The 19,958-nt window shown below is 30.8% G+C and overlaps 1 protein-coding gene across 2 annotated transcripts in view; it reads right to left on the reverse strand.

The window, feature by feature from the left end:
- Positions 1 to 12,927: 12,927 nt before the first annotated feature.
- LOC107441638 (chaoptin) overlaps positions 12,928 to 19,958 on the reverse strand; it is a 30,157-nt gene continuing 23,126 nt past the window's right edge. For both annotated transcript variants that reach the window (XM_071184009.1, XM_016054978.3), the window contains exons 5-6: positions 15,756 to 16,171; positions 12,928 to 13,321 (exon numbers count right to left, since the gene is read on the reverse strand). In XM_071184009.1, coding sequence (XP_071040110.1) covers positions 12,978 to 13,321; positions 15,756 to 16,171 — 760 coding nt within the window. In that variant the 3' untranslated portion in view covers positions 12,928 to 12,977. The remainder of the gene's footprint in view (positions 13,322 to 15,755; positions 16,172 to 19,958) is intronic.

Below are 19,958 nucleotides of genomic sequence, written 5' to 3' on the forward strand. Positions count from 1 at the left end.
TCGTGTATGATATCTGCTTAGACCAAGAAGATTATTTAAACAATCATTTTAACTCCAAATGTTTTATTATTTTGACCGACATAACTATCAATGATGTACAATGCTTAAAAAAAAGGGACCACCTTGAATAGCTTTTGATCTAATGATCGGATTTTTACGCTCTAGGAATCATTCTCGATGGTTCGAAGGGGTAACCACAGCAATGCTGATTAATTAGGGCAGTCGATATTTTAAGTTACGGAATCAGTCAAATAGTTCCTTAGAAATTGAATTTTAAAAAAGACGCATTTTAAAAATTAGATTTCCCAAAAACTTATAAATTTTGAAATGTAACATTGCATACTTTAAAATAATGTAAAAAATGTAGACCTTATAACTCAACATTTCTCGACTATTAAATAAAATAATGAAAAATAATAAATATTAACTGAAATTTATTTTTGGCATGGAATAATCTTAGGATAAATAAATTTTATAAATGTGTGCAAAAATTTTTCAATTCATGCAACGTTCTCAACATACGCAAGAAGTAAAACGAACATTAAGGGTTCCAAATTTTGAATCGCTCTCCTAATCAAACTATGGGAAACATATTTCGTAGATTGCGGGTCCCCTGTATATTTTGGGGGTCAGAAATCGAAATCCGTTTGAAAAAAGGCATGTTTATTCAGAGAAAGTACGTTCTTGTGTCTGATGTCGTAAATTAATATATAGTCTACACTAGGACTGGGCGATATTAGAAATTATATATCGTGATATATCGTTAGTTTTGCTTCGCGATATAGCGATGTATCGTGATATAGTATTTTTGAATTTCATTTACTTTAAGGCACAGAAAGTCAGATTTCTATCAAGACTTCATACGCATATTGATTTAAATCAATTTATAAATTTGAAAATATATATGTTTTGCTAAAGAAAGATATTAAATAAATTGACTAAGATGTACAAATCTTACTTAAAATATTTATTGAAAAAATGTGTGTAGATACAGAATGAAATATTTGCACTTCTTTATCGTTTATAAGGTATAAGCAGTCTTAATTTAAGTTAACCCCTAAAACACCCTTAATGAAAAAAAATATTGTTATTAAACAAAAGCTGATTTTAAAATTTCAAAATATATTTTAATTAAAATAAAAGTTAGATTGACTAAAAGCCGAAGTTTAAAATTAAAAATGTTCGAATTTTAAACTAAAAAGTAAACATAAGATTTGTAATAATTTCTTAAAATTTTCGTTCTCTGAAAGATTTCTCAGTTTAAAAATAAAAAGGGAATTTTATAAAGATATCTAGCTGAAATTATTGAAAGAAAATTTAAAAAATTAAAAAAAAAGTTTGTTAAGAAATTCATTATACACTTAAAACAAAGTGTTAAAAAAATTTTTTTTTTTTTAAAAAAAGAAACTTTTTTTAACAAATCAATATTTGCTTGTACTATTATGCGTAAATAATTACAGAATTATTAAGTTCGATCGTAATGTTCAAATTCTTAATGAAGAAGTAAACACAAGTTTTGTTATATTTTCTAAAAATGATCACGCAAATAACAAAAGATTTCTTAGTTTAAAAATAAAAAAATAAATAAAAGTGAAATTTATCAATATATTTACCTAACAGCATAGGAACAAAATTTAAAAAATAAGTTCGTTAAAAAATTATTTGTATGCTTAAAACAAAGAGCTAAATAAATTTTAAAAAAAAAATGCTTCTTAAACACTATTTTTATTATTATTTCATATAAATAATTAAATTAAATTAAATAATGACCGAATTATGAACGAAAAACAAAGTAAGGCAAAGTTTCTTAATTAAATTCTTAAAAATAAAAACAAAAGAATTGTGATATTCGGTAATATATTTAGCTAATTAACTAATAATATAAAACGAAAATTAAAAAAAAATAATGATTTTACTCTCTAATAAAACGAAGTAGTAATTAAAAAAAAAAAAAAAAGAAATGAATAAAATTCGCAAACTTTTCAAATTCTTTTGAACAAATAAAGTTTATTGACTTATGTCCAAAAAATAAGTTTTGTTTTAACTTTATTTCTAAAAATAAAAACAACTCAAGATTTATAAATTTAAAATCAGTAATAGAAGCCCATTAAATTATTAGAAGTTTTATCCGAAAGGTTTTTAATAAATTAAAAGAAAGTAAAAAAATAACCTAACAAATTTATTTACTTTGTAATTTAATTCCTTATGGGTGCCTTAAATTAGATTTCCGATAATTTTCACATTTAAAAATATAAAAAAAGTTTTGTCAGAAAATAAATAAAAAACTTACCTAATTAATGAAGAAACTTTTCTTTATAAATTCTTTTCAATAATAGATTGCGTTCAGAACAAGGTTACGACGGCGATCACGAAGTTAATCCCATTGAAAATAATCTACAAGAAACGATTTCAAATCGCGAAGGTGCGAAAACGAACATGTGATATAACGATATAAGGTCTCAAAAGTGATTCTGATTCAACCGCTCATCAGTCAAGGCCGTCTCAACATAACGAAACAATATCGTCTTCCACAGCGCCAGTTGGCATCGGAACGTAAGAGAAAGTCCTTGCGTGTATCGCTATATCGTTATATCGTCTTCTTCACGCGACGGCTTAAATCAGATTTCTGATGCATCGCTTGGAATGAAAGTCGCTGTATCGGTTTGCCGATATAGGCGTTAAATCGATATGTCGCGATATATCGATTTATAGCCCAGTCCTAGTCTACACTATATTTTAAGTTACTATATTTTACATTAGCTTATATTAGCATAGTATATATTAAGCTAGCACATAAGTTAGCATACTATATTTCAAGTTAGTATTACTATATTTTAAGTTAGCATATTTGAGGTTACTCCCTTCGAACTTTTCCTCGAACGTAATGATCCAATCACACACACACACACCAACATTTAACCCCGCGCCTGTGCCCCTAAAAGGGCATTTATCGGTTAATGGTTAAGGTTGGAAGATGACACAAATAGAAAAAAGAGAGGAAAAAATAGCAAATAGAAACAAAAAAGAGAAGATAATAAAAAGAAATATGAAAAAAAAGAGAAAAAAAGAAGCCATTATTCTATTTGTTAGGGCATTTGATTAAAAAGTATCCAGAGCTAATTGGCCAAGTTTAGTTGTGGTTGTTGCTCAACATTGTATAATTTTGTCATTTTTTCAGGAAAATTATTTCAGGATTTCCTCGTATTCTTCTAGAAAATTAATGAGGTTGGTTGCCTTCTGTTTCAACTTTGGATTCTTACAGATGGATCTCTTCCAGGCTAAGAGGAATTCTTGCTTCGGTTGTTTAAAGTGGTAGGATGTGGTAAGCGGACATTCTATTGCATAATGCCACACTGTTCCTACTCCTCCACAGGCACATGTATTGTCAGTTGCCAGGCAGAATCACTTTAGATATGCTTTAAAGGGGCCATGCTCTGTAAAGAAGAGGATTAGCTGCCTATTCCATTCCAAAGGCTTAAATGAGACATCTGGTAAAATTTCTCTGATTAATGTTCCTGATTTTGGTTTGTGATGATGCCAGTAATGTTGCCAGTCCTTTTTAATTTGTGTTTTAGCTTTAAACTTAATGAATGAGTGTGGAACTTTGATTTTAGAAAATTGACCCGTATTAATTGCCTCTTTAGCTGAATTATCTGCTTGTTCGTTTCCATCGTTGTTGTTATGTGCTTTAATCCATGAGATTTGAAGGTCATTAGTATTATTAAGTAGATTTTGGATGTCTTGTATAATCTGATGAGTGGTATTATAATTCTTAAGTGCTATTATTGTTGATAGGCTGCCTGACCATATTGTAGTTTGGCTTGCGATTTTTTGTTTTATGGCGTGTGTGATGGCTTCCTTTAGTGCCATTGCTTCCGCCTGGAATACTGTGTTGTAAGAACTAAGTTTCAATTGTGTGGCCGATGTAATTATGCCATCTTCATATTGAACAATTGCAGCACCCGTTCCATCAGCCTTCTTGGATCCATCTGTAAATATGTTTATTTTTCTTGTTAATCTAGCTTGTTTAATGAATATGAAATTATTTGTCTTTATGTTAAAATTCGCAGGGTGGATATCATTTAATTAAATTTTTTTGTCAATTTGAGTGGAGTGAAAACAGGTGCCATCTATTGTTGAAGAGAAATTTTTATTTCTGATGAGGTTGATTCTTATTGCCTCCTGCTGAAGAGTAATGTGTAATGGAGGTATTGCCAGAATAACCTGCAGGGAATTTGTGGGGGGTGTACGATAGGCACCATAGATATTCAGCAGAAATTTTCTCTGGATGGTATCTAGTTTGTTTCTGGTGTGTTGTTTGGGATTAACACACCAGACTGCAGCTGCATGGGCGATCATCCTTTCTGTGCAGGTTTTGTAAATGATTCGTCTTTGGGTTTTATTTATTCCCCATTTTCCTCTAGCTATTCTTTGTATGGCCTGAAATTGCCTGGCAGCTTTGTCTGCCTGGATGTTTAGATGGTCAGTCCAGTTGAGGTTCTCATCAAAATTGAGGCCCAGGATCCTGACCACTTTAGATCTTTTAATTTTTTGCCCGTTGAGATGTACTGATGGGCCATTCACTAGTTTGCATTTTAGTAATAAATAAGTGGTTTTATCAGTTGAAATATTTAGACTATTGTCCGTTGCCCAATTGTTAAAATCATTTATTGCTTTTGTGGCCAGGATGCCTAGATCTGATTCAGTGGAAGCTGCCAAGACAAAGCTGAAGTCATCTGCAAAAGCCCTCAAAGTTATTCTCGCATCATTTGGATGTTTGAGCAGAGAGAGGATGCTGTTCCAATTGTAGTTAAGGGGCTCGTCAGCTGATATATTCCATGATAAGGGTCCGCTACATGACCCCTGGGGTGCTCCTATTGTTTGGTGTTTTTGCACCGGTCCTTCTGGAGTATTGATTATAATACTTCTATTTTGAAGGAGACTCTTGAATAAATTGAATATATTGGATGGAGCTTTTATTCTGTTTAAATTCTCGAGGATGGTTTTGTGTTGGAGTGTGTCGAAAGCCCCTGCGATATCAATGGAAAGGATCATTGTATATAGTTTCAGACTTCTGCAGGTATTGACTTCCGTAATTATATTTAGGAGTGCATCATCTACAGAGGATCCTCGCCTGAATCCAAATTGGTTGGGATTAAGTAGATCATTACGTTCAATAAAATATGTTAGTCTATATGTTATTATTTTTTCTAGGAGTTTTCCTATGGTTGGGAGTAGGGTGATGGGGCGATAGTTCTTGATGTTTGTTGCATCTTTACCAGGTTTGTGAAAAGTATGAGTGAGCCTTGTTTTAACGCCCTTGGGAAGTGCTCTAGTTTAAAGCATTTCTGTATGTATTTATGTTGGATGTCTGGAAAAGCTCTGTGGATTGTCTTCAGAATTTCATTATCAATTCCATCAGGACCAGTAATGATCCAATCATTAGATAGAAAGTTATTCTTGGTGGTCTTTTTTTGACGAAATGCACATTAAAATGAAAATTTGACAGTACCCTTTAAGTATAAAATGAATCTGACTTAATTATATCACAAGATGAAGAAAAAGCTTAACAATGTATTAGTTCAAGATCAGTTTACGAGCAAAAACAAGGAATACTTTTCTAACAAGCAATGAAGAGTAATGCTGCAAAATACGTTTGCAAATCAGATATCAAAAATCATTTATGAACTCTTAACACTTTTACTTATGGTCTCATATTTAGATTTTCAAGAGAGAGGTTGCAGCAATCATATTTTTTTTCAAAATAAATTTAAGTAATGAAATACTTTTGTTACCACATCTTTTTTTTTCTTTCCTTTTGAAAAAGGAACCATCCTGTTAACGAGCTGTCCCGCAGTGGACTGATCGTTAAGACACAGTTCCCAGCAGATCACCGAAGTCGAGCATTGTGTGGGTGAGTGACCACTTGGATTGGTCTGAGTAGGGACCGAGAGTGTGCGGTATTGGTCCTCGATAAACTGTTCTACCCTAAAGTGTTCAACTTCACTTACAGGTCGTCAGACTACCGAAGCAGGGGTGCCATCTCCTCCGCAGAGGATCAAAATTGTGATGGCATGTCTTCGGATCATACTCAGGGATGTTTCCCAGACCGTCGCCAGAAGCCCATTGTGCAGTTCAAGTGCGACGTAAATGAACTACAACTACAACTGTTAACGATCTGTTAGGCTCAAGTATTTTTTCATTATATTTTACTTTGGCACTACTAAACCAATTTGATTCAAATTTTGTATTTTGTAATATAAAGTTACATAGTTTAAGAATTTGAACAATTCAAAGCTTGAAATATAAGTTTTTCAGTCTTTTTTTAAATAAAGTAGTAAAAAATATATTCTCCATAGAAATCATCTATAATTAAGCGAGATTTATTATTCAGTATAAAAACCTTTTAATTTCCTTTAATAGTTCTGGAGATATTGTCAAAATACACAAAAAGTAACATGACAATTAAGGATCTCAGGTTTTCTCTTGACCAAATTATTGGAATTTTATTTTCCAGATTTTAGTCATACTTCCATATTTCTCGAAGAAATATTCCGACTTCTTCAAGAATGGCTATTTTCATACAGAAAAAAAATTTTGTTTGATCGTAAATTAATATATAGTCTGCTAGTTATAGTAAAGATCTAGTTCTCAAACCATTGCATCTTAGTTAACGGAAAAATCCGATCATAAAATCAAAAGTTATAAAGTCGAGCAACCATTATTTTTTGCTCTATATAAATATTTATTAAATATTACTTAAAAATTTTAAGCACATATGTATCTTTTGAGATTAATAAAGAATCTTTTCTTTTCACTTTCCAATCAAATATGCACATTTTGATTGAAGAACAGTTCTATATGCCGGAGAAAGTTCACTAATGCCGAAGAAAACTTGATTGGAGAAATTCATTCTCCAGGGAAAAACTGGCAACTCAGATTCTCGTTCGCCTCTCTAAATTCATAGCCATGATTTTTTTCGCATGCAGTGGGAATGGTGCTTTAGACTATACGTGTTCTGATTTGATTTGATTGATTTGTTCATTTACGTCGCACTAGATCTGCACAATGGGCTATTGGCGACTGTCTGGGAAACATCCTTGAGGATGATCCGAAGACATGCCATCGCAATTTTGATCTTCCGCAGAGGGGATGGCACCCCCGCTTCGGAAGCCAAGCCGTGACTTTAAGGTAGAACAGTTTAGCGAGGATCAATACAGCGGTATTGGTCCTCGTTAAACTGTGTTCACGTGTTCTGAAATAACCACCTTTGTTAAATATTTTACGAATCATACCAAAAATGAAGTCAAGAAAAATATGGAGAATATGTGACATATCTAGACGAGAAAGCAATAAAACTATTTTTAAACCTTTCGCTAACATGGTAGGAGGGATAAAAAACATAAATACCTTTCAGATTGTTTTATGTAATTTTGTAAGTTGAATTGTAATTTTGATTGTTGTATGTAATTTTTTTTAATTTTTTGATTGTTGTATGTAATTTTTTTTAAATTTTTTGATTGCTGTATGTAATTTTTTTTAATTTTTTGATTGTTGTATGTAATTTTTTTAAATTTTTTTATTGATTTATGTTACCGATTGTTTTTGTAATTTTGATTAATGTATTTTTTATGTAATTTTTTGTTATGCATTTTTGATTGTTTCACCCAACTTTAGATTTTTTTTTCTGAGAACAAAGTTTCAATGCCTCTCTCTTTCGTCCAACAATCAAACAAGGTTTAGTGTTTTCAACCCCTTCTTTCTGGACAAGGATTGAGAGACTTGCACCCCCTAAGGGTACCCTCTTTTCTTTGTTTTTTTAATGATTTTTTAAAAAAAAAAATTTCTATTCAGTGAGTTGATTTCGGAACACTCTTCATGAGGCGAGTATTTTGGCGTCTTTTTTAATAAGGATTCTGAAATGAAGAGCGCGATTGACGCTTTAAAAAGATGGTTCAATATGAATCACGTGATTTAAAAGTGTCGTGATTAGAGGTTTTCAATCATATCAGAAAATAAACAAGCAAAATGAAATCCGTCAGCATTATAAAACAATTCGATGAATCAAATTCCCGTTTCTGCACGACACGATAAATTATCCAAAACTCAAACGCGTAATGGGAAAAATGCGAGCTTACGTCAAGAAATAACGGAAAAAGGAGAATCTTCAACGTAAGAATAGTTAAAGTTTCAAAAAAACAAAAAAATATTTACAGAGAGTTGTCTGTGAAAAGTAATAAATACCCTTGAGAAAAGAATATTTAGTAGTTAAAATGAGAAAAAAGATAGTCAAAATTAAAGAAAATATCTAAGGATTTCCTTTCTTGTTGTGTATTTTTCCTTAAACGGAATTCAATTCTCAGACCTTGATATTAAAATTGATGTTCAAGCTTGCATCAAACCGTTATTTTGCGATCACATTAATTTTCTCAAAATCAACTGTTTTTTTTTTCTTCTTTTATCTCTTTCTAACTTAAATGCAAATTACTAACTCAGCAATACATTTTAAGTGATTTGTTTCATTTTGTGAAACAGCCTTTGAAACTTTTATTCATGAGTTTAATCAATTTTTGATTGAAATTTTGACTCTAATTAAATTTGACTCTGTTGCAAATTAAGTCTCAAAAAGACAATAAATTGTGAGTTATATTTACTTATAAAAATGGAAATGAAAGAGAGAACTTAATGAGGAAACCCAAGTTCAAATCCTGGCAATGACTTGTTACTACCCTTCTCTCGCCTCTCACCAACCACTGTGTTGATGTTAAATATCCTCAGCATTGGATGGCACATATATCTTCCAATGGCACATATAAACCATCTTGCCACCGACATAAACATAGGGTATTTTCATGGCTTTCCTCTCTAGGTAACTCAAATACGTGTTGCGTTTACTGTTGTCCTCCGCAAATTTGAGTCTAAGTATTTGAACTGGGAATTCCCTGCCATCTGAAATTACAAGACTAAGCGTGAAATTCTTATTCTTGTAAACCTAATATAGATAGGCTAATCAACAAAAGTTTTAAAAAGTTTGCAAAATATGCATTATTTAAAATAAATGCTAAAAATTATTATGAGAAAACAAAACAGAAATAAAACAGTACAATTTAGTTCCTATTCTTAAACTTGCACAAAAAAACGATTCAACCATGTATCTATATGTGTTTAAAGTTTTTTTTATTGTTATTTTCTGTATTAGGAACTATGCAACTCTAACCCACTCTAGATTATATCAACTTAATATTATGACTTACAGGATTAAGTCAAGGAGAGATTATGTTAATGGAAAATTATGTTTGTTCTAAGCTACATGTTCATGCGAAATATTGTCACTCAAGATTATGCTAGTATGAAATTATCTCCATTTTAGAATATATCCATGCGAGATTCTATCTTTCAAGATTATGTTAATGTGAAGTTATGTCAAGTCTAAATAATATTCATGCGAGATTTTTTTAGAACAATATAATGTTAATGCTTAATTATTTCCGCTCAGTAATGCATCAAAGCAAGTTATGGTCACTTAATTTATGTTAATGTATAATAATATCCATTCCAGATTATATCCATGCGAGATTCGGTCATTCAACATTATGTCCACTCTAAAATATATTCACACAAGAATTTTTTCGCGAGATAGCGCCAATGCAAAATTATGTCCCCTTTAGATTATATCCATGCGAGATTCTGTCATTTAACATAATGCCCACTCTAAATAATATTCACACAAGATATTTTTTCGCGAGATAGTGTCAAAGCTAAATTATGTCCCCTTCAGATTATACCCATGCGAGATTCTGTCATTTAACATTATGCCCACTCTAAATAATATTCACACAAGATATTTTTACGCGAGATAGTGTCAACGCTGAATTATGTCCCCCTCAGATAATATCCATGCGAGATTCTGTCATTTAACATTATGCCCACTCTAAATAATATTCACGCAAAAAACATTTTTTCGAGATAGTGTCTGAGCTAAATTTTGCTCACTCTCATACGAAATTCTATCATGATGCATTATGCCTACTCTAAATTATATTAAAACAAAAAAATTGAGATGGTCCCAACCCTAAATTATGTCCATTCTAGATTATATCCATGTGAGATTTTGTCATTCAAGATCACAACAACGCTAAATTATCTCTCGCGAATTTGTTAAGAATTAACAAAATCATCCGCGTCAGTCAACCGAAACAAAAAATTTTCGAATTACTCAATAAAAGCAAAGTAATAAAAAAAACATACAAATTTTCATTGTTTCTTGTTTCCTTCATTTAAATAAAGTTTTCAAATAAATTCTAACAGCATTTTACCTTTTTTTATCACTAACGCGTTAAACTAATTTACATCTGCTTTAAAAATGTTATTTTTCGTCTTGCGAATTGCATTTCATTTCTTGCCATGAAAAATTTTTGTCCTTTAATTTTTGTTCAGTTTTTTTTTACAAAATAAACTAATTAGGGAGCAAGAAAATCTAAGAAAAATAAAACAAAATCTTTATTCTTGAATAAAAGCTTCTAAACTACTGCCACATAATTTCAGACTCCATACTCCAATAAATTTAATTACTTATACCATGTGATTAGACAAGTGTGTAAGTGATGATCTTGTTAAACAATAACATGCTTATTTCTCGCTGATAAAAAAAATTGCCAAGGTAATTAAGTTTGCCTTTTATCACATATTTGGTATTAAAAAAAGGCATGTCTGTGCGTGTAAGACAATAAAATAATCTGAATATTCGAAGACTCTAACACGCATTTGCAAATTAGCTGCTGTCATTTTTACTTGTTTTGATGGTATTAGTTAATGAGGTTACTTTAGAAAGATGAGAGTAAAAATGCCCTAATTTTTCCTTGCTTTGATTGAATCAGTGATTGAATTAATCTAAATAATTAATATTAATTTAAATAATTAATATTTTTTAAATTTTCAAATAATTAGAATTGTATTTTTTTAAAGTTTTGTTTAAATGAAGCATTGTGTAATGTGAAAAATAATATTATCTTATAAAATATTTGAATTTTGGTTCAGTTTCCTGAAGTTGATCCGGGTTCTGTTTTTGGACTTAGGGAATAAATAATATAGCAAATGTCTCCGATTACCATTATTTTTAGCTTATTCAAACTAATCAATTCTAAAATAAGATGTAAAATAAACTTAACACAACGAGAATTAATAAAATTTAAAAAAAACTAAAGGAAGTAACTACTTAAAGTCTAAAACTTTCTAAATTTTGAGAAAAGTAGACGATAAATTCTTTTCTTTCTTCCATGCACGCATTAATAGCTATCCTAACTATTAGTTAATGAAACATAAAGATATTCCAAACGAAAAATAATAGTTGTAAATGAACAATCAAAGCTTTTTATTAGCACTGGTCAGACACTTGTATCAAACAAGCCGCATACATTTTTCACTAGAAAATTTTTCCCTGTTTTAAAGCGCAGACATGAAATGAAACGATTTAGTTTTGCACAAAATCCTTTATAGAATAGGCAACTCTTACTTACTTAGTTCTCAAAGATGTACTTTTTTTTTTAAAAAACAAGAATAGTTTGTCACCAATGCGAGATTTTGTCGAAACGCATCACTGTTCTGCAGATATTTTGTCTGAAGCAGTGTTTCGTTTCTGCATTATCATATCCCTAATACATTTTGCCTCTCTAAAGTTTGACAACCAACAATAATTTTACCACTAGTAATTTAATTTTAAGGTTTACATTCACGAGAAAAATATCTAATATGAGATATTGTTAAGTGAGAATGCAATATTTTGACCGATATCTTATTTCTACTAGATTTTACATCGTTCTCTAGTTTTAGGTAAAAAGAACGCTAAGTAGGTGTATGAATGGGTCCGCCCTACAAACGGGTGTGGTAGAAGTCGATTTCTTGACCATAGATGGCGCCAATGGAAAACAAAAACAATCTTACCCTCAGTGCCCTTAGTGGCTTACGACGACAACAACCAGATTTTATGTCACTAGACTTTGATATAGAATCCACGATTTATATATCCGATAATTTAATCTCAAGTTTTTGTAGACGAGAAAAAAATTTCAATGCTAGTAAGGCATTCCCTCAATGTTTTGGAATAAAGAGATTATCTCCACGCAATATTTAGCCACTACGATACCTAATTTCTTTTAAATTTTTTATCAGTAGGCTTTGATCTAGAACGAATGATTTACTGTAATTTAGCCTCAAAATTTTGTACACCTGAAATATTTCGAATGAAAGATTTTTTTCATAGTTTAGATATTTCGTTTCACTGCTCATTACTATTTTTCTCATGCAGTATTTGACTATGTGACCAAAGTTGAGATATTTCTTCTTTGTTAATATACGTAAATATACTTCTTTGTTAATCTATATTTCTTCTTTGTTTGAAATGGAACAAGATAAGCTATTACCAGACACGAGAACTGAAAGGATTACCACAACAGGAGACAACCGAAATGCAGTAACGGGAAATAATATAATAAATATCACCTTGGGTATACCAAACACTGGAAAAGGTAAAAAGTTTGTATCAGGAAATAAAATCCTAAAAATCAAAAAAGGAAAACACTAAAAAAGAAGTGGAAGTGGAAGCACTGATATACTTCATAAGGGGGCATTAAAATGCAGTCAGTGCGGTAGCTGCTTCTACCACCAACCACAGATCTCAGAATATTATATATATATATATATATATATATACAGGNTGAGGGTATATATATATATTTATACATTTTTCAAAACTCCACTAATATTTAAATATTTTAATTATAGTAACTCTCATTAGTTGCGGCTACAGACATGCGTAAATATAAACTTAATCGGTCACTTCAGAAAAGTTAGATTAATGAAATAGGAGTTTCATCTCTTTCCACATTCCAGCGAGAAAAAAGTTCCATATTACCATAAAAAGTGACACAATTTTAATTTGAGGTTTCTTTATTGGTTCGATTTTAATTTCAGTCAGGGCATCAAATACTGACAGCCGTGAATTTGTGTTTCATGGATCCTTGAGCAAATTCTAAGAGAGCGTAGCAAAATAAAATTAAGAACATAATACAAGATGGACACGATGCAGAGTTCGACACTACTTCACAGTTAACGTCTTTCACTCTTAAGTCAACTATGGAGAGGGTGCTGTTGGTACCAGGAATCGTGCACGTGGTTTTTTTGGACACTGTGTTCACGTATAAGGCTGCTTCAACACTTAGCATGTGCACGTGAAACGTCTCTATCAGCCACCGCCTCATCCATCGACCTAGCCACAAAAGCTCACAGCTGCAATTCCAAGGATTCTCTTCCAGAAGTACACCACCTGAAAAAGAAGATGTTTGAATGCTACAACAATTTATATCTAACTTCAGTTGGACTTCTATGTGTCGAAACTCGTTACATTAAAAAGCAAAATTATTGAGAAATATACCGTTTAAGTATAATCAGCAAGTACCTTGATAGAACCAAAATAGAAAATAAAGAGAAAATAAAATCGAATTGCTACTAGGTTGTTTTTCGAAGGATGTGTCGTCATAGATTGCTTTTTATCAAATTATGAGCTATTTTTATAACTATTCTATCTTCATAACAGTTATTCATGGCGGTTAGGTCAAGTTTTGTTCACTTTCAGCCAATGCCTTATATGCTAATTATGAAAAAGTGCCAAAATTGTTTGAGATATATTTCTTTTAATGCTTGAAAGGTTACTGTAGCACTCGATTGTACGGACTAATTAAAAATTATAATGAAAAAAACAATATATTTAAAATTGCCGTTTTAACCCCTTGATGTAGATGGGGCACTGTTCAGATTTTTGTGTATTTTTTCTGGCATTCTAATTACAAGTAAAAATGTATTTTGGTGTTTTTTATTTTAAAAAATAGTCTAATAGTAACTAGAAAAATCTGCTGGATTATAGGAATTGTATTTGTACTAAAATATAAAATCCAAAAAAATTAGTTTGAAAATTTTTTTCATTCATATTTAAAAATTTATCAATTATTGATTTTATAAATTAAAGAACTTTCAATAATGAATAATTATTTCTCTTAAATCTAAATAACTGCAAGCAAGTGCAAACAAATTATAGTTTTGAAGTCAGCCATGTTTGAAAAATTTACTTTTAACGCAAAAAAAAGATTCATACTGTTTTCATAACCATGAATTATAAAAATGGGAAATATAATATTTTTCTCCTTTTTCGACTTGAATTAATACACAATGATAAAAAAAAGTCTGAGAAATACGCTTAATAAAAATTTTGCATCAAAGAGTTTATGGATTTTATTAATTTTCATCTGTGTGGGAACATTATGATTTCTTTTAAATTGGTATATATTATTTTTAAATACTTGCGGAACATGTATGTTTTAAAGTTTAAATCATAAAGATTGCAATTAAAAAATAATTTGCAAATTAATAAAAAACAACAAAATCGCAGATCCAATCAGTGACCTCTAAAAAGGTTGATAGCCTGATGTCTTGCGTCAGCTGCTAAACACTTTTCGAATGACTACAAAACCAAGGAACCCAAAAAAGAAGTCAATTAATCTCCTCTGTATAAGTTTATATAAGTATTAAAATCGAAACCGCGAAGTAAAATAATCCAATTTCAAACAAAATAAAAATGAAAAGAATAACTGATTACATTTCAGCATAACCAGAAGAAATGGAGAAAAAAAGGAGAATTTTTCATTTATCCATCGAAATTACCCAGCTGAGAACTTTTAATTGTTCCGATACTTATTCAAAATTTAAAACTTAGGGTGATGTCTGCTTCATTTTCAAACAGAAGAGAACAGATTCCTAATTTCCCTGACAATAGTTTTCACTTAACTGAATTTGCACGAATCTAAAAAGACTTCAGCGTAAAATAATTCAAAAACTAAGAACCACATCAATAACCTTTTTAATGTACAAAAAATATCCCTGGAAGACGAACAAAAAATGTTCCTCAAAAAGATGTTCCTAATAATTTAATGAATTTTATATCCTTTCCAGCTTTAATTTTTTTATACTCCGTTGCAAGTTAAAAAAACACCATTGCCGTATAGGATTCAAGTAATCATACGAGACTGCATGTAGTTCTGCTTTATTTCGTTATCAAAATATACAAATATCCATCTTTTATGATATATATCATAGAATTATTTTAAAAAAAGTTTATAGTTTAGTATAGTCCAACTGGAACTCTAGACTTGGCGACAAGCTTCGGTAAATAAAAAAAAACATGTTCTGGAGAAAGGAAAAACTGTATGATGTTGCAATAGCATTGGATTTGATTTGACTACGAAAAGTAACTCGTCTTATGCTGACATGCCCTTAACAAATCAAATGCGATATAAATAATTTTTACTCTTGTTTTGCCGTCGAAGAAAATAGTTTGCGAGACACAATATCTATCATTCTTTCAACAGTGTCTTTAAATGCGAACAGAAAGTAATATTTAAATATAATGCAACTCTCTAATTTCACGAAAAACAATAACAAAAAGATTTACCAAATTTTATTACAAATTATAAAACCATATTTTATGGTTAATTTTACCAAAATCATTAACAAAGTTCTTCGGTAAAAATTACCAAACTTTCCGGCGTTTCCATAGAGCAAGAAAAATGGTAAATTTCACCCTATTTTGGTAGTTTTTGACTATACCTTTTTTTCTCAATGTAAAATTACTTGGCAAAAAGCATGTATTTAATTATTATTTACTGACATTTTAAATTAATTTTGTCTTAATAAATAATTATTATTACCAGTTATATGTTGAGTCTGATAAGCATCCGGTCCATCTCTAGTCATAGCTGCAAGGACTTTGGGACCCATTGATGCTAGTTGATTATTTCTCAAGTCTAGTGTCAGGTACCGGACATCCGGCAGGTATCTCAGCAGACCATCCGGAAACTGATTGACCATCGTTCCACTGATTCGAATGGTCAGCTCGTGAGTCAATAAACCGGCAAATGCGTCGGGTAGTATCTTTTTCAAGTTCTGCCCATTGATGACGAGTTCTCGTATCTTGGTACCAAATGCCCTCTGTACTTGATGAGACAAGATCGACTCTTCTATGTTGATGACCACTTTCTTGAGTGCCGATGCTTGGGAAAGGAGTTCTTGGAGGCGGAAGGAACGAACGGAAGCATAGGAATCTGTTTTGATTGAGGTTAGGAATCTGCAAAAGACGAGTTAAATGAAATTTCTAGGTGCTTCTAAACAATTTTTTTTTTTACTTGCAACCTGAAACCGAAGACAAAATTACTTTCAAATCATAATCATATTATTTAAATTTAAAAATTATCATTGAAATATTTGTATTTTTTATTCTAATTCAAAATGCCGGATAAGTTTTGAGGGGTAGTAATAGTCCATACCTGCTAACTTTTACGCATTTGCTTAAAATTTTATTTCTGCTTTCAAAGTGGTAGCAAAATGTATGTTTTCTATATATTTCTTGTATTTATAAACTTAATTTGTTGACCACCACTATTTTTTAAAAAAATAAGCATATATATTAATATGTAATACCGTTATGGTACTCCGTATAAGCTTCCTTAAAATGCAGCGTATGTTTCTTCCTAAAATTGTAAATTAAATTCCATTTTACTACCACTGGGAAAAATCATCGTCGAAAGGATTAAAAGTTGGCAGGTATGTAATACATTTTGAAAGTAAATACTCTTTTACACCGATTACTCGAAATCTGCGCCAAAATTAGTTTTGAAACTTGCGTTTGGCTGCTTTTAATTTAAGCATTACAGAAAAAAAAAATTTTGAATCTATAATTCTAAAGGAACATCTAAATTAGTTTCGAAAAACAATTGTCTGCATTGAAAGTAAACATTATTATTTTTTTTTTAACTCGTTAAAAATCCAAATCATTCATTTTTCTCAGTGAATCGAAATCAGTGTTCACATTACTTTTGAAACAACATAATCAATTTAAAATTTAAAAAATAATAATTTGCAAACTAAATGAATAACCCTAAAAATAGAAGCGGTAAGATATTACTTGGTTTACAAACTTCATTGGCTTTAAGAATATCCAGATGGAAGTAAAATTCGACATGTTTCAAAAGCTCAAATATAGGCTTCCAACCTGAAGACTTGCTCGACATGAATGAAAAGAAACAAAAGTGATTTCAAATATAAAACGTAAAGTTACTAACGAAAAATGGAAAATAATGGTGAGGAAGAATGCTAGAAAAATTACAATAGTCATAAAAACAAAGTAATAAAATAACAGTAATAAAAACCTGTAATAATAATAGTAATAAAAACCTGTAATAATAATAGCAATAAAAACCTGTAATAATAATAGTAATAAAAGCCTGTAATAATAATAGTAATAAAAACCTGTAATAATAATAGTAATAAAAACCTGTAATAATAATAGTAATAAAAACCTGTTTTGGTTTTAAAGTCATTTCAGACAAAATTAAATTTAAGTGAAGCGAAATTAAATTTAACTGACTTTTTTTAACAAAGCAATACGTAACAAATATTTTTTTAGTAATATAAGGGCAAAAATTATTTAGGTTTTTCAAAATTAACCTAAATATATAGCTTTTTAATTATACAGCAAATAATAGAAATGCGTGGACTACTATTCAAATGTGCTGTATACTTCTTATGGCAACAATCAATCGCAAGTTAACTCAAACAAAATTATTTTAATTTTTTACATTATTTTATAATCATCGTTGAACAGTCGACTCAATTATGAGTTTACGGTTGCCAATGCTTAACTTCGTTGCTTTGTAATTTTGAACCCAATCCTGAAGACAAGCAAACTTCTGGATCAAGTATTGGAAAACAATTTGCCTCCGTGGAAGACTTTTTGATGAAACTAACCCGCATTACATGGAAAGGAAAACTACCAAAAACTCCCACGGTTAGCCTGAAGGCAAGGGGATTGAAACCAATGACCACTGAGGATACTTTACGCAAGCACTGTGCAGAATTCGTATTGAACAGCTATCTCGGGGATTCGAACACGGTTCAGCTCATTGGGAGACTTGTGCTCTATCCCCTGAGCCACCAAGGCTCAAGCAAAAGTATCGAGGCGAAAAAAATACGAAGATAGCAATGTTTAACATAACATATTATTAGATTTTTAAAAAAGTGTAAAAAGTATGAGACCGTATTTTGAAACATGCAAAATGATTTACGTGTCAAAGTTCAAAAAATAAAGTGGAGAAGTCGATATGTTCCGAGCACTGAAGACAGTCGCCTATTATCAAAACTAACCAACGCGTGAAAAATGAAAACAACCAAATTTGAAAAGGTGGAAAAAAAAGACAACGATTGCTTATGGGAGTGACTGTGGCCGAGGAAGACAAATTATGTGGATTAGAGGATAAATAAAAAACTGCTGTCTTTAACAAAGAAACCGATTTTCACGTAAAGGAAATCATATTTCGAAACACTAAGATGAGATAGTTTGATAAGAGTAGGAAGAACTTGGGCTTTTTTGAAATATAACTTACGCCCAAAATTCTGACATTGTTACGAATTCTGATTAATTTATCGTATTTGTATAAGATTAACATTTATGGTAATAAAATAAAAATATACGATGATTAAACCATTCATTTGGTAATTTTTCCTTTCGTGCAGTATTGGTTCACCAGAAATTCTGGTGTTCAAAATTGTAGCTCTTATTACCATACACTTAGTAAAAATGCAAAACTGAAAAGTAAATTTAGCCAAATAAATGGTTTTTATGTCATACTCTAAGGTATAATTATAAAATACCCAACTTTTAGAACATTTACTATCAAACAGTATAGTTATTAAACCGTACGTTTTGTTAGTGTTACCAAAAGTCGTTACTAAAGCATTTCGGAAAAAATTACCATGCTTTTTTATGTTCCCATAGAGTCAGAAACAAGAAAAATTTCACCCAATTCTGGTAGTTTTGAACATTCTTGTTTTCTTAGGGATGATTTTTTGAATGCTTGATGAGGGACATAATTCAAACGTTCCCTTAATCTAAATTTTAAAGCGCGTTTGTTGGGCCCAATAAAGCCATCAAAGTAGAATATACAAAGAATGTGATAAATCAACGACAAATATCTACACTAATAGGCTTTTTCTGGACCTTAAATTTAATTATGTTTTGGTATTCTTCTAAGCTGAAAAAAACTTTAAATCTAAATTAAACAGGATATTAGTATAATTTAATTTAGGTAAAGTCAAATGTCTTTCCAATTCTGTCACATCAGCTCATTTTATGCTTTCTAATCTTGTTTTATTCATATAATTACTGAATCTTTTGTTAATGATATAAGACCCTCACCGAACCTCCCTTTCGCCTAGAAATAAATCCTTTCCTGATATGCCTTTTTAGGCTACGATCACTCACCTCGACTACCATGGCTTTTCTTATTTCTTTTAACTTTTAGAATCCCCCCCCCTTTTTTTTTCTTTGCGTTTCTCTGCTTAACTGAGTTTTGCTTTAATCGTTCGCATGTTGGTTAGCTTTGAAAATGTGCAATTATTATGAATTATGTCTCCTTTTCTTATTTAATTTTTAATAGAAATGAAGCTTTTTGTTTCACAAGTAAGTTCTTCTTCTTTGTCAGCGCAATAGCCCCTTGCAGGCCTTGGCTGCCTCAACAGCTGACAAATGCCAGCGCCTCTTGTCCATCGCAACTCCCTTCCAATTTCTAATCTTTAGGGTTTTTAGGTCATTTTCGATGTCGTTGAGCCATCTAGTAGGGGGTCTGTCTCTGGGACGAGACCCCTCGGTTCACTCTCTATTATTCACACCCTGTAAAAGAGCGATCTAAATTTTGAACTCATTAATATTAATTTTAATGCGCATTTCCCAATATCTCGATACCTTCTTAGGCGAATCAAAAAATATTTGCAAATAATTATGAAATTCATTTATCCACTGGTAATATTACAGAATAAATAATTTAAATATGTATATAACATATATATATATATATATA

The sequence above is a fragment of the Parasteatoda tepidariorum genome, chromosome 1, assembly GCF_043381705.1.
Source record: "Parasteatoda tepidariorum isolate YZ-2023 chromosome 1, CAS_Ptep_4.0, whole genome shotgun sequence".
Lineage (NCBI taxonomy): Eukaryota > Metazoa > Arthropoda > Arachnida > Araneae > Theridiidae > Parasteatoda > Parasteatoda tepidariorum.